The following is a 13,285-nucleotide window of genomic DNA, read 5'->3' on the forward strand; positions in this document are numbered from 1 at the left end:
CTGTATGCGTTAAAGAAAATCCACAATTATGGGCTGACAAGGAAATGCGAACGAGGGAGAATATATTAACATTCTTAATGGAGTTACCTTTCTAATGGGCATTATAAGAAGCCCAGTCATCTAATGGGTGTGCGATTCTTCAGCGTAGACGAATCGATGCAAATATGGGCTTTTTCTCTTTCTTTCCCTAATAAAAATATATGAATAGTATATGAAACTTTGTTGGGAAATAGGTTAAAAACTTACAACTAATGGAAAATTATACTAGAGAAAGAAAGGACAAAAAAAAAAAGAGATTCTTGGGCAATGTACTTTGTTAAGAGAGCATTCTACATCAACACATACCAAAAATAAAGTATCATTTTCAAAGATGTAGAATATCAAAAAGAAGTATATTATCTTCTTTTTTTTTTTTTTTTTGAAAAACAGAAGAAGTAAGGGAGGATAATGGAATCCAAGGTCGAGATCGTAATGAGGTGCCTACAGAGGATTTGTATGGAAGAATGTGCATAGACCATCCAAGACCGTTACCTTTATTACTTTTATTTATTTATTATACGTACTTTAGTTTGCTTAATAACCATAATAATTACCATATGATATGTGTACAAACATTAACTTTATTACTTAGCCTATTTTAAAATAATGATATACAAGTAAAGCTACGATCACATGCACGTTTATGCATGTGAAATGCGAGACAAAAAAAAAGGTAACAGAATGAGATGTTCAGATGGGATATAATTATATTAATGCACTGAATGATTATAATAATTAACTTCTGGTTGGTGTGATTTTATATTGTGAATGAATGAATATTCACAAAACCTGCATCATTATCGTCATTTCAGATCCACTTTGTATATAATGCATCTTCACAAAGACATTGATTATTGAACCATAACTACTACTAATTCCTTCTCTTTCTTTTATAAGATTCTACTACTAATTCATTAGTAAAGTATATGATATTAATTTCTATTGTATCCCTAACTAGTATAATTAATTTTAGTTATATCTTATTTTATTATAAAAAATGAATCAAACGATATATGTAATGTACTGGAAACCACAGAAGGGATCATGTGACCAGAAGAACTACAGAGGGTAAGATATATGTTTCTATTAATACAGATAAAATCTTATATGTAAAACCCATAAGGGCATCTCCAACCCCACTCTATTTTAGAGTCAAATCTCTATTATAGAGCAACATTTGCTCCAACCCTACTCTATATTTTACTCTAAAATAGAGAAAATAATAGGATTGCTCTATATATAGAGCAACTCTATTCTCACCTCTATTTTTTTACACTAACTCTATTATAGAGGTGAAAATAGAGTAATACATTGGAGGAAAACAGTGCTCTATTTTTGAGTTACTCTATTTTAGAGAAAAAATAGAGAAATACAATGGAAATGGTCTAAGAAATGTAAAATTGTAAAAGTTCGGATGAAAGGGATGAATTAAATTAAAAATGGGTTCAAATCTAAGTATTTAATTAATAAAATAGAAGAAAAAAACAGAGGAACGTAATTAGAGGGAATTTGTGTGGGGGCGTACGTAAAAGGAGAAGAGAAGCTTCCTCGAGAAGTGCATACATGGGAGTGCGTTTATATCTCTATGCTTCTCCTTCTTCTTCTTCAATCTTCTTTTTGCCTTTTGTTTTTCTCAGCTTTTTGAGAGAGTGAGAGTGAGTGAGAGAGACTGAGAGAGCTTTCTCTTTTACTTGCCAACTTGCAGTGATGACCAGGATCATCTTTATATTTTCTCTCTCTCTCTCGAACCAACAAAGTTGATCAATAAAAAAAATAGATAAGCCGTAATTTGTACGAAGTTATGACTAAATCAGTCGTTAACAAAGCAAAAAACTTCTGATTTTTATTTTTTTAAAGAAATGCAAGAGGCTGTTTAATTAAAATAAACTCAATGCATGACAGACAAGTACTTTATACAATTCAAATAATTAAGCTCCTGCGAATTCAATTTAGAATAAATCAGTGTATTAATTTTCTTTTTTTTGTATATAAATATATATGTCCTAATTAATTAGTGGTCATATGAAGCAGAAAAGAAATAAAAGAATAAAGAACAAAGACATATACGGAAGGAAAGATAGATACTCAGTGTCGGTTAATTTCTCTTATGACAACTTCTTTTATTTTCTTTTGAAAAGGATCTTGTAGCTATCATTCTCTACATACACTTGCATGTATATATAGTTTTGATGCAGCTATAAATGCATACATATATGTATATATAGTATCGTACAAAATCAAGTGACTATATATACATTTGAATCAAAGTTTACAGCTTTTTTTGCTGTTTGCATGTGGTTTTCCCAAAACCCTAAAAACCTTTTGCTTTGATGGGGATCATCATCATTATATAACTTGCGCTGTCCTTTCTTTTTCTTATTCACTTATGAATTTTTTACCATACACTTTTTTTTTTCTTCCAATTAAGTTTGATTTGAAAATTTAGTTTCCCGATGCAGATATCCCATTTTAGCGTAATCATATATAAGGCATCAAGTACAAACTAACTTGAGATAGAAATAACTAACTCATGAAAAAGCAAAGGGCCCTTCAAAAGCTTTAAAATATCGTACTTGCCTTGAAACATGATCAATCTCTTACCCATAAATGTCCATTATTTGTCCTATAAACAGTTACGTTCATGCATGAAATTTTTACACTAGTCAAGGCATCTTATATGTACGTAATATACTTCACATATACTGGTTTAACATATATCCCTATGCAGATATATACTTTAGTACGCACATTCACATTTTATATGCATACCTCTAATTGGCAAACTGTCAAATATGAGTATCGTACAAGTATGTACATAAATAAAACTGCGGATTTATTATTAAAACTTCTTATTTTATAAGAAAATAGGCAAAAAAAAAAAAGATGCTATCAAACATAGAATATCAAAATAGTTAACTATACAAGGTAATAAAAATTTACGAGAGTGGTAAGAATAACAATATCAGAGAATCATTCGGCCATTGTACTGACCTGTGAGTAAGAATAATGTAAAGATCAATAATCAAACCGCGACTATATATAAATAAGTAAGAAATAAGTACAAAATATATAGATCCTAAATATTGTAACAACAATAATAAATAGTTCCCGTACAGATTAAAACACGAGCAAAACTAATCCCATAAACATAACAAAGTTTATAGTTTTGTTTTTTTTTGTTTTGTTTTGTCTCATCTCTAAACCCCTACTTCAAACTCACAATGACAAAATATATATCTCGTTCTTACGTACCCATGCATCACAGATAATAAAATTAATTATTGTATCAGCCAAATGGCGAGTTTCTTCCTTGTATTAATCCACCATTAGGGTTCATCATAGGGCTCAATGGTGATCTTCGAGGTGATGGCCTTTCCATTAACTTCCCACCATTATTCCCTTCATCACCTGATAGACCTGATTTCCTTTCGTAGATCTCCGACAAAGAATCCAAATCGGTGGATACATGTGTAGCCATCTGTATCTGAATTCGATGCTCATCATCGATTGGTTGGTTAGCGGCAAGATCGTGATCTTGATCAGACCACATCATTAGTCCTTTCCTTACATCGCTACCAAAGTTAGGGTTAGGTCGCTTTTTCCCCAAGTAAATGTTGGTGTCTGCAGTATTGTTGGCCGTGAAATGGTTCTCTATGTTTTGATGATGGAAGTTATGATGGTCGAGGACTTGGTCGGTTGTGTTCCCATAGATGTTTAGGTCTTGAAACGGCGGGAAACTAAGAGGGTGAGGAGGTGGGCCTACCGCTGCTGAAAGACTCGAACTTCCTAAGTTACTTTTGTATCCTCCTCCGACGGCGGCTGCTGCAGTGGCGGCTGCCATGTTCTCACCGGCTAGGGTTTGGCAAGCCCTCTCCAATATAGATTGCATGTACTTTCCCTGTGCTTCAATCCTCAGCTGCAGATGTCTCTGCACCTAAACATATTAAAATGCAACATTTAATTATAATTATGGATAGAAATTGATTTTGTAAGAGTTAAGTTATCATAGAATATATATATGTTAATTAATTACCTCTAGCTGTTCGTGCAACCTTCTTTGCACTTCCATTTGCATCCTGATCAAATCAACCTGGTGTGAGTTGTTGCTCATGTGTATATAGAAAATGACAGTTGAGAAATAAACGAAATTTGAAACACATACTCATTCATGTTGCGACTCATCATGCCGGAAGAAGAAGCTACGTTGCGCTGAATATCCATGGCAGAAGCTACACCGTAAAATAAACAAAATTTTAGAAGAAGACGGATGAAAGGACATATATATACATATATCATTGATTACTTAGAAAAAAAAACCCTAATTTGATAGAGAAAGGAAGATATTGGAGTGGTCACCTCTTGAACCTTCCTTTGTGGAGTGATCTCCGTACTCCTTGTGCGGCTGCTTTCCAAGCCTAAATTTCTGCACCCATAGATCCAAATACTAAGTTGTTATACCTATATTATAATATTAAGTGAAAAAGAATAGAAAAGATAAAGAGAAGAGAAAATTTAAAGCAAGGGAAGAAAAAAAAAACCCTAATTTATATTTGTGTACATACCTGAAGATGGCTCTTTAGGTGGTAAAGAGTAAGACCCTTCACACCCATAACTCTCATAATCGTCTTTGGAGTTGCTTCTGCAAACAAAAATGATCAAAAACTTTGAAAAACACACTTCTATATAATTTGGTCAAACGGATGGATGAAATATATGTGTGTGCTTACTGTCGGGGCCGCCGAGCTGAGCGACGGCGTCGACGAAACGCTCGTGGAGTTCGACGGTCCAACGCAGACGCGGTTTAGGATCGGTGGTGAGGACGAGGCCTGAATCGCCTTGAACGCACATAGCTCTGTTCTCATATGAACCATTCATACTTGAAGGTTTCTTAGCATGGAACATTCTCTCTCTCTCTCTTCCTCTCTCTCACTCTCTTTCTCTCTCTCTCTCTCTGGAAGAGGGGATTCAAGAAACGAATGTGATGCAAAAATGTGAGAGAATACGATGCGTTTTTGAAGAGATCAGATGACGGCTTTTTCTCTTTCCATCTCTCTCTCTCGTCTTTTTTTTTTTTTTGTGAATAATATTAATTAATAACTGGTTTAGTTAAATATATGTTTTATCGTTAGTATGGAAGAGAGAATTAAAGTTTCAGACTAGTAGTACGCAGACGTTCCTTTGTGAAAAGATACTGTCGCTATCTTTTTCAATTGTTTTTTTCTTGTTATCCCTCTCAGCTTGAATACCTTTGAATTATTTTTAATATAAAATCTGTGTAAAAGCACTATGTATACGTCTACATGAAGTAATTCATGTCTCTGTTGTCCCAGATTATTAAATTAATATCTAAAAACAATGAATCCAATACACCATTTTTCTGAAAGAAATTAACTTTACCATTGAGATCTTAGGAATTTGTTTGTCACATATAAAAAACGGGTATGGATTGGAAGCTATGTAATATACTATGTTATTTCTTACAAATTAGGAGATTTTTTTCTTTGTTCAATTTTGACGTGTATCAAAATTCACCTGAATAAAAGAAAAAAATATACACTATCCTTTTTTTTTTTATAATCTTTGGTTGTCTTTTATAGATATCTACTAATTTTATTTATAAGTATTTTTAAAACCATTTATCTAATACGAAAGTTCTATACTTTCATTTTTTTTGTACATAATTTCTTTACAGGAAGATATACACAACTCTCGACGGTGAATATATTAAACGTCCACATATTCCAATTAAGACCGCACGAGGATAGTCGTATATACTATATAGTATGTCTACACGTTAGATATCGTAAATTGGACACAAACGTACAATAATAGAAATATCTAACCAAAAAAAAATTGCACTAGGGGTTTATCATTTATGGTAGGGTAAACCTTTTTGGTTAATTATGAGCTGAATATACAAATTCTAAGCAATGATGAGTTTCGTTTTAAATTAATTGACCGTATATTTTGGAACAAGTTTATTATAGCTCCTGGTTCCTGCAATACCGTTAGGTGGGAATGGGATATATATATATATATATTTGTAACAATAAAAACGTTCTCATCGATTAGTTACAAAATTGTGGTTTACATCTGCAAACGAGATAACTAAAACGTTTTCATCAAGTACGGACACCACTAGTATACGCAAGCAACTTTTTTTGATATTTTCCCTGAATTCGATTGCATTAGTTATTCATATAACTAGCTCGCTAATCGCATGAATTTCTTATTTTGGTTTTTTAGTTTGTGAATATGTACAAATATGTAAAATGGTCAACCTAATAATATATATGAGTGGGAGGTCCCATGGCATATTAACATAGAATAAGAATAAGTCAATGAATTATGGCTGAGGTTGATATGCACACACACACACACACACACACACAAAAGAAGAGAATATTGTCTAAATGAATCAGAAAATTATATATATTATAGGTTTCATTATTAAGTATGAAGGGAAAACATGCAATGTAGCTCGATATTTGTCAATGAATACGAAAATAAAACGAAAAATAACAGAAGAATATTACACATACACGGACTATTGGTATGTGGAGAATTATGCATCAATGTGTAAAGATAGTGTTAATGTTGGGGACCTCTTCTTCTACTTATTAAAGCTCTTTTATTCTTTATTTTTAGTTTTTACCATATGTTTTTCCTTCTTTTCTCCATTAATTTTTATTTGTTTATTGGTTAAAGCTTGCTGGGGCTATAAACCCTTTTTGGCTTTTGTAGGACTGACGATTTGTGCAGCTATACATGGTAATACATTTTTCAGATATTAATTTACTTGGAGTAAATTAAAAACAGTATGTTTTTCTTTGCCAGAAATGTTAAATCTTGGATGTTGTAATATAGACGAATTATTTGTATAATAAAAGTAAATAATTATCGCACACAAATTCTGAGTTCTGAGTATGATAAAATAAGAAAAATGGTGTTAGCTTTTAGATTTAAAATAATAAAATCAAAGTTCAAATTGCATGAGAATTGGAATCAATTCTTCTCCTCTTTGATGAATAAAGATAGATTCTTATTGCGCCAACAATATTAAAAAAAATGAAAATAGAACTCCCGCGATAGATGCTAACCGTATAAATCTTGGCCAGCGACATTTACATAGTTTACTAGACTTTTTCCCCTTACTCCTTTTTGAAGATACACACATGTTATTCCTAATTATTATCACCATATATATATTTTGTTCGCAATCATTATCACTATTATTTACAAAAATTTATTTATAGTGATATGAGGTGGTGGTACATTATAGCATTAGCAAATCGTCCGCCTTAAGGTCATTTAAGTTCTTGATTAATAGAAGGTTTTTTGTGATGATTAAAATCGAAATATTATTGTGTGTTTAAATGGAAAGAAAGCAAAGTGTTTGTTTTTATTTAAACCAAGTAAAGCTAATGTTTAACTTTTAGCTAATTGTTGTTGAAGCAAACTAAGAGGTTATGAAAAAAGAAAGAAAGAAAGAAAATGAATTTAGTGACAATAAAGTAAGTCGGCTTATAAAAAAAATAGAGGCCACAGTTGCTTGAACTTCAAGCATCTTTTTTTGATGGTGCTTTCGAATTTCTTCTTCGAAATGAATATATTCCTTCCAACCTTCTTATCTTTTCCCCATATTTTTTTTAAACGATAAAGAAAAATAAAATCCCAAGTTTGGCAAAGAGCCATGTAAATCTATCGCTATTTTGAAACATAAACGAGCGAATAATTTTTGAATTCATTAATATTTTAATAACTGGCATTAAGTTTGATATATAGTCCTCCTAAACATTGTTTGTTGTCACATGAAACATAATATGACAAGATACTAGTTAAAAAGAAAAATAAACCCAAATACACATCGACTTAAAAGAATTGGTAATAACTGAAGCAAAGAACAACACCGCCTTTTTTTTTTTTTTTTGCCTTTTATATATCGCAAGCAAAAATTGTCCGAATAAAATATTACACATATATTTCACGCAAAACAAAGATAAATAAAATGGAAACCCCAAAATATTATCTAAAAACCATGCTGAAACTGTGAAACATTTGAACCTTTATTTCATAACAAGTATCCTTTCAAATCCTTATTATGTTCCACAGCAAGAAAGAAAACCCAAGGGCTGAGCTTTTATTAGTAGAAGGATACAAACTTACAATTTCCAAGCTTTCTCTAACACACCAAATCAGTGTCTATTCATATCTCCCAAGCATACGTATTTGATCTGTGTCAAAGCCAAGAGCCCTCAATAAACAAAAAGTCATTTGCAAAACTTTATGCTAACAAAGAATTCAAAAAACAGATTCTCATCGATAGTCTCTGTGCTATGCTACAGTTGGAGTTTGGGAGCAATCGGAAAATGTAAAACTAACCACCTATAAGGCTATATAGCCTTGCATACTTTATTACGTCTTCATGTGAGATTTCTAATATTATATAAGACCAATTCGATCCACTCAAGCGTAGTTCAATAAGAGATAAATGGGTGTTCTGAGTTACCTCAAGGTATTCGTCCATACCATACTTGGATCCTTCCCTTCCAAGACCAGACTGCTTCACTCCCCCGAATGGAGCCACCTGCAATCAAAAGATGTAAGCAAATATGTCTGGCAATAATTAGGAGAACGCGGTTCTTTCATTTCTGGTCTTACCTCTGTTGATATGAGTCCTTCGTTCACCCCTACAAGTCCGTATTCAAGTGCTTCAAAGACACGCCAAGATCTTTGGACACTGTTTGTGAATATATAAGCAGCAAGTCCTGCACACACAACACATTTCCACTTATTATGTTAGTCCAAGACTGGACATATACAAGGAGAAGGTTACTAATATTACATGAAGACAAACCTGCAATTGTGTCGTTAGCGAGTCTGATAGCGTCCTCCTCTGTTTTGAACCGAATAAGGGGAGCTACGGGTCCGAAAATTTCCTCCCTAGAAGAAGCAACATATGCAGTTCTTTTTTTATCACAAAAATGTGATGAACAGTAGATGTTTCTAGTTCATTCTTTAGAGAAACAAAAAGCTATAACACTACAATTATGTGAAGCTTTAAGTACTTACTTAGACATAATCATGTCGCTCGAAACATCACGGATAACAGTAGGCTCATAGAAAGTCATCCCTAGACTATGCCTTTTGCCGCCAAGAAGGATTTTTGCTCCCTGTAAGTAGAAGACAACAACAAATAAGATATTTCATCTAGTTTTCATATTAAAGGAATACCAGAATTGTGTCTTAATGAATGGCATACAAATAGAAAATATGAACTGCCTCACTTAGAAATCAAGGATAGCAAGGACGCAAATGAGAAAATACAAACCTTGGAAACTGCATCTTGTACGAATGACTCTACCTGAAATTATTAAGCATGACGAGTAAGTAAGACTATTATCAGTAGTGCCATCAAATATAATTGTTGTACATGGAAACCAAAACAGAAACTGGAAAGTACAACTAATGTACCTTTTGCAATGCTGCATCGTTTATAAGTGGACCCTGTAAGAATGTTGAAGCGACATATAAATTTACAGCAAAATAAAAGGGCAGACAAGAGACTTGGGGTGCTAGTTGACAGAACGTAGAAACGAGGTACCAATAGTGTGATCTGATGACTGGATTTGATAGCAAATAGCCTAAATTCTCAGAAGTATAAGATCGATAAAGGACTTACCTGAGTTGTCCCTTCCTTAAAGCCATCTCCTACTTCTAACTTTTGAACCGCTTCAGAAAAGGCCTCAGCAAATTTATCATAGATACCTGTTGAAAAGATATAACATGTTATGTTAATACTGGATGCAAGATCCAGGAGGGGTGTGTCGAGTATCCCAATACTTACCATCTTGCACAAGTACTCTGTTCGCACAAACACATGTCTGACCACTATTCCTAAATTTTGCTGCAAGCTGCAATCACAGATCAAATAGGTAAATAATGTTTTATGGTATTGGCAATCCCTATAGAGCTCGGAAAGGTGGAGCCTGGACGTAATTAACCAGATAAAAAGTAAGACACATCTCATATGGAAACCAGGATATTGTCACTTCCGAGTAATTTTTCCAGATGGATCAACATTTTGCATCTTTTATAGAAATCAATGCCCTAACAGTCTAACACGCATGACCAACACTTACCGTTCCCTTTACCGCTACATCCAGGTCTGCATCATCAAATACTATGGAGGGTGCGTTGCCACCAAGTTCTAGAGAAACCTACGCAAGAAAAAAGGAAGAGGTACCAGTTATATATGATCTGGAGAATATATGTTTGAATAGCACGATATTGTTGCTTAAGCATACCTTCTTGACAGTAGGTGCAGCAGCTGCCATCAACTTCTTTCCAACTGCTGTTGATCCTGTGAATGTGATTTTCCTCACCTACGTAGCACGAGAAACAAAACAGTCAATTGATAAGGTTACTTACCATGAATCACTAATGGCATATACATAAATAACAGGAAGTACAAAAGATAATTAAAGAAACCTGTGGACTTGTAAGTAAAGCATCCCCGATTTCAGGAGCATTTCCCATGACTACATTAAGTGCACCCTGTTGAAAATACCATTCAAATGAATCATGAAATGTTACATATACAAAAAAACAGGAAAATGCCAAAGAGATTGTCTGGTCATATAGTTCAATAGCACAAAAGAAACATTGTTAAAAACTAGCCTTCAAGCCACACAGTCATACATCAATGGGTCATAAATCAGATTAGGAGCCACATTGACAAAAATAGAAACGCTAGGTCAAATCAAATCACATGTTAAAACGGAAGACAACATTTTCAAACTTAACAAATTATCAGGTCAGCTCCCTGACATTAGGAAATCAAACTTGAGGAGACCGGATACGCTGGTTAATTAGACATATAAATTACCGGAGGTACTCCAGCTTGAAGTGCAAGTTCAGCAGCAGCAAGAGCTGTTAGGGGAGTAAGTTCAGATGGTTTAACAACCACCGTGCATCCGGAAGCAAGAGCAGGGCCAACCTGCAATACCATCAACCATCCACATAAAACTTAATGAAAAAAGTTCTACATAATCTATTAGAATAAGATTGAACAAAATGGTAAAACTAGCAAGACCTTCCGAGTAATCATGGCTAAGGGAAAGTTCCAAGGGGTAATTGCGCCAACAACACCAATAGGCTGCATAGAAAATCAAGAGATTCTAGCAATTGAGGCGTATACTAAACATGTGATATAATAAATACAGCCACATGACACGGAAAAAGAGTACATTAGGAATCTCCACATATGAAAGGGAATTCGCAAAACAAGATTAAGGTTCTCCAAGTTCTCATTTCGTATAGCATTGCTACAGAACTTGGAAAATTTTTTAAAAATGTGAAGGTGGTGGGTCGGAATGCAGAGCAAAGTCACAGATTTCCAAGCCCAGATTGCCTGGCAAATAACATCTCTACATACGCACTTCCAAGTTAATCTAAGGGTGCAGAATAGTGTCACTCACAAATAAAAGCTGCATATATAGAATTTAGAAGCAAGAATCGGCAAACCTGTTTTAGAACTAATAACCGGCGATCAGACAAATTAGGAGGAATTATATCACCATATACACGTTTTGCCTCCTCCGCATAGTACTCAATAAAACTTGCCCCATATGCGACCTGCAAACTAAATTACAGAATCATATATCGCTTTTAAGAAACGATTGCAACACTTGAGACAAGCCCAAACAGCACATTCAATGTTCTCAACTACAAACTGAATCATCTACCTCTCCTATGGCCTCCTTTAGTGGTTTTCCTTGCTCCAAAGTTATAAGTTGTCCAAGTTCTTCCTTGTGTGCAATAAGGAGGTCATACCTGTGTTTGGAGAAACGAAGCCGAAAGCCCATTGAAATTATACTATATAAGCAAGCTTCAAGCAAGATACCATATCTCTGCCCATATATTTAAAAAGTCTTAAAACTATATTCTAATTTCATGAGCAATTGACATCCATGGAAAACATTCCCGCATAGTGATCTTAGTCTGACCTTATAATCCTAAAACATCCCCATCCACACTACAATATGTATAAAGAGTATGCATTGCTACGGGATAAAAGTTTGTACCATCTCCGTAAAACTTTACTCCTCTCTCCAGCAGTCAATCTGCTCCAAGCTGAATGCCATAACATGTAAGAGAATTACAAAAAAAAATAAGTATTTTATCCCTCCCCAGCACATTGCCATCAAACATTAAGCAGAGACAGACCAGTTATAGGTATTATTATTAAGAAGAGAAGGCTAGGGTGACATACATGTAAAAGCTTCGTAAGAAGAAGCAATAGCGTCATTTGTCTCTTTTGTTCCCATACATGCAACATCAGCAACAATTTCACCGGTTGCTGGATTATTAACCTGTCAAGAAGAAGAACAAGGTCAAAAGATGTCAACAGAAAGCAATACAAAATACAAAATCAAGAGAGAGAGAGAGTAAGAGGCAGACCTTGATTGTCTTCTTGTCATACGAGTCAATCCACCTGCCTCCTATTAGACCTTGTGTTCGTAACAGACCAGAACTCCTGAGCTTCTCCGAAACGCTTTGTGCGTCCGTACTCATCTGATAATCAATTCAATTGACTCAAGTATCATAAACTATTTCGAAACACATCGGAGCGGAGGAAACCAAAATTGACCTTTCTGAATATTTATATCCTTCCACCATGAGACTTACGAGATCGAGAGAAATTTAATTCAAATATATAACCATTGTTCTGATATTGACATCAATCGGAAGAATCCACGAGAGTCATAATATTGGATATTACAAAAAGAAGAAACGACAGAGAGAAGATTTTAAACCTGGCGACAGTGAGAAGAAACAAGGAGGAGGGAAGTATGTGACGAGGAGACAAGCTTTCGACAACCGCCGATGGCTACACGCGCTGCTGCTCCGATTACCATCACCACGATACGATTGATTCAATCGAACGAAAAAGACTTTAGTGTGAGATTTAAAAGCTGGTGAAGCGAAGCTAAGCAACGAAATCAAACTGAGACAGGTGAACGAAGAAGATATGAGTAAATTAAATATCTTCTTCTCCAGTCTCTCCACCTGGAGGGGTCTTGAGATGAGAGTGTGATTAAAAAAAGGAATAAAATCATTAAAAAATATTGGAAAGTCACAAAATGACAGGTGGGTTATTTTGACCCGCTTTCGATTGGAATAAATTAATTAATGACGTGTAATCCACGTGGCACGTTAATCGTATCTGCCGGGTTTGTTCCAA

At 34.3% G+C, this 13,285-nt stretch overlaps 2 protein-coding genes across 2 annotated transcripts; both read right to left on the reverse strand.

Moving 5' to 3' along the window:
- Positions 1-3,058: 3,058 nt before the first annotated feature.
- Positions 3,059-5,237, reverse strand: LOC104714235 (myb family transcription factor APL). Its single transcript, XM_010431523.3, has 6 exons — positions 4,767-5,237; positions 4,602-4,678; positions 4,396-4,462; positions 4,202-4,268; positions 4,073-4,115; positions 3,059-3,973 (listed from the first exon to the last, which is right to left on the reverse strand). The coding sequence occupies exons 1-6, from the start codon at positions 4,939-4,941 to the stop codon at positions 3,326-3,328; spliced, it is 1,077 nt and encodes a 358-aa protein (XP_010429825.1). The 5' UTR covers positions 4,942-5,237; the 3' UTR covers positions 3,059-3,325.
- Positions 5,238-8,087: 2,850 nt separating this feature from the next.
- LOC104714237 (succinate-semialdehyde dehydrogenase, mitochondrial) lies at positions 8,088-13,193 on the reverse strand. The gene is made up of 20 exons (XM_087464633.1): positions 12,858-13,193; positions 12,502-12,615; positions 12,314-12,413; positions 12,126-12,174; positions 11,787-11,874; positions 11,566-11,676; positions 11,135-11,197; positions 10,928-11,038; positions 10,531-10,596; positions 10,347-10,424; positions 10,182-10,259; positions 9,887-9,953; positions 9,722-9,807; positions 9,514-9,546; positions 9,371-9,403; positions 9,112-9,212; positions 8,897-8,982; positions 8,701-8,807; positions 8,549-8,626; positions 8,088-8,273 (listed from the first exon to the last, which is right to left on the reverse strand). Exons 1-20 carry the CDS (start codon positions 12,957-12,959, stop codon positions 8,235-8,237), a joined length of 1,590 nt encoding a protein of 529 aa, XP_087320759.1. The 5' UTR covers positions 12,960-13,193; the 3' UTR covers positions 8,088-8,234.
- Positions 13,194-13,285: the final 92 nt, after the last annotated feature.

This window comes from Camelina sativa, chromosome 9, assembly GCF_030686135.1.
Source record: "Camelina sativa cultivar CO46 ecotype springtype chromosome 9, ASM3068613v1".
NCBI lineage: Eukaryota > Viridiplantae > Streptophyta > Magnoliopsida > Brassicales > Brassicaceae > Camelina > Camelina sativa.

Coding starts and splice junctions, on each gene's coding strand:
- LOC104714235 (XM_010431523.3), bottom strand. CDS start 4,941: ATGTTCCATGCTAAGAAACCTTCAAGTATGAATGGTTCATATGAGAAC. Junction 4,269..4,395: donor CACAAAGGAAGGTTCAAGAG/GTGACCACTCCA, acceptor TTTACGGTGTAG/CTTCTGCCATGGATATTCAG. Junction 4,116..4,201: donor ATGAGTCGCAACATGAATGA/GTATGTGTTTCA, acceptor TGATTTGATCAG/GATGCAAATGGAAGTGCAAA.
- LOC104714237 (XM_087464633.1), bottom strand. CDS start 12,959: ATGGTAATCGGAGCAGCAGCGCGTGTAGCCATCGGCGGTTGTCGAAAG. Junction 11,677..11,786: donor TAAAGGAGGCCATAGGAGAG/GTAGATGATTCA, acceptor TTTAGTTTGCAG/GTCGCATATGGGGCAAGTTT. Junction 9,213..9,370: donor TACAAGATGCAGTTTCCAAG/GTTTGTATTTTC, acceptor TTCTACTTACAG/GGAGCAAAAATCCTTCTTGG.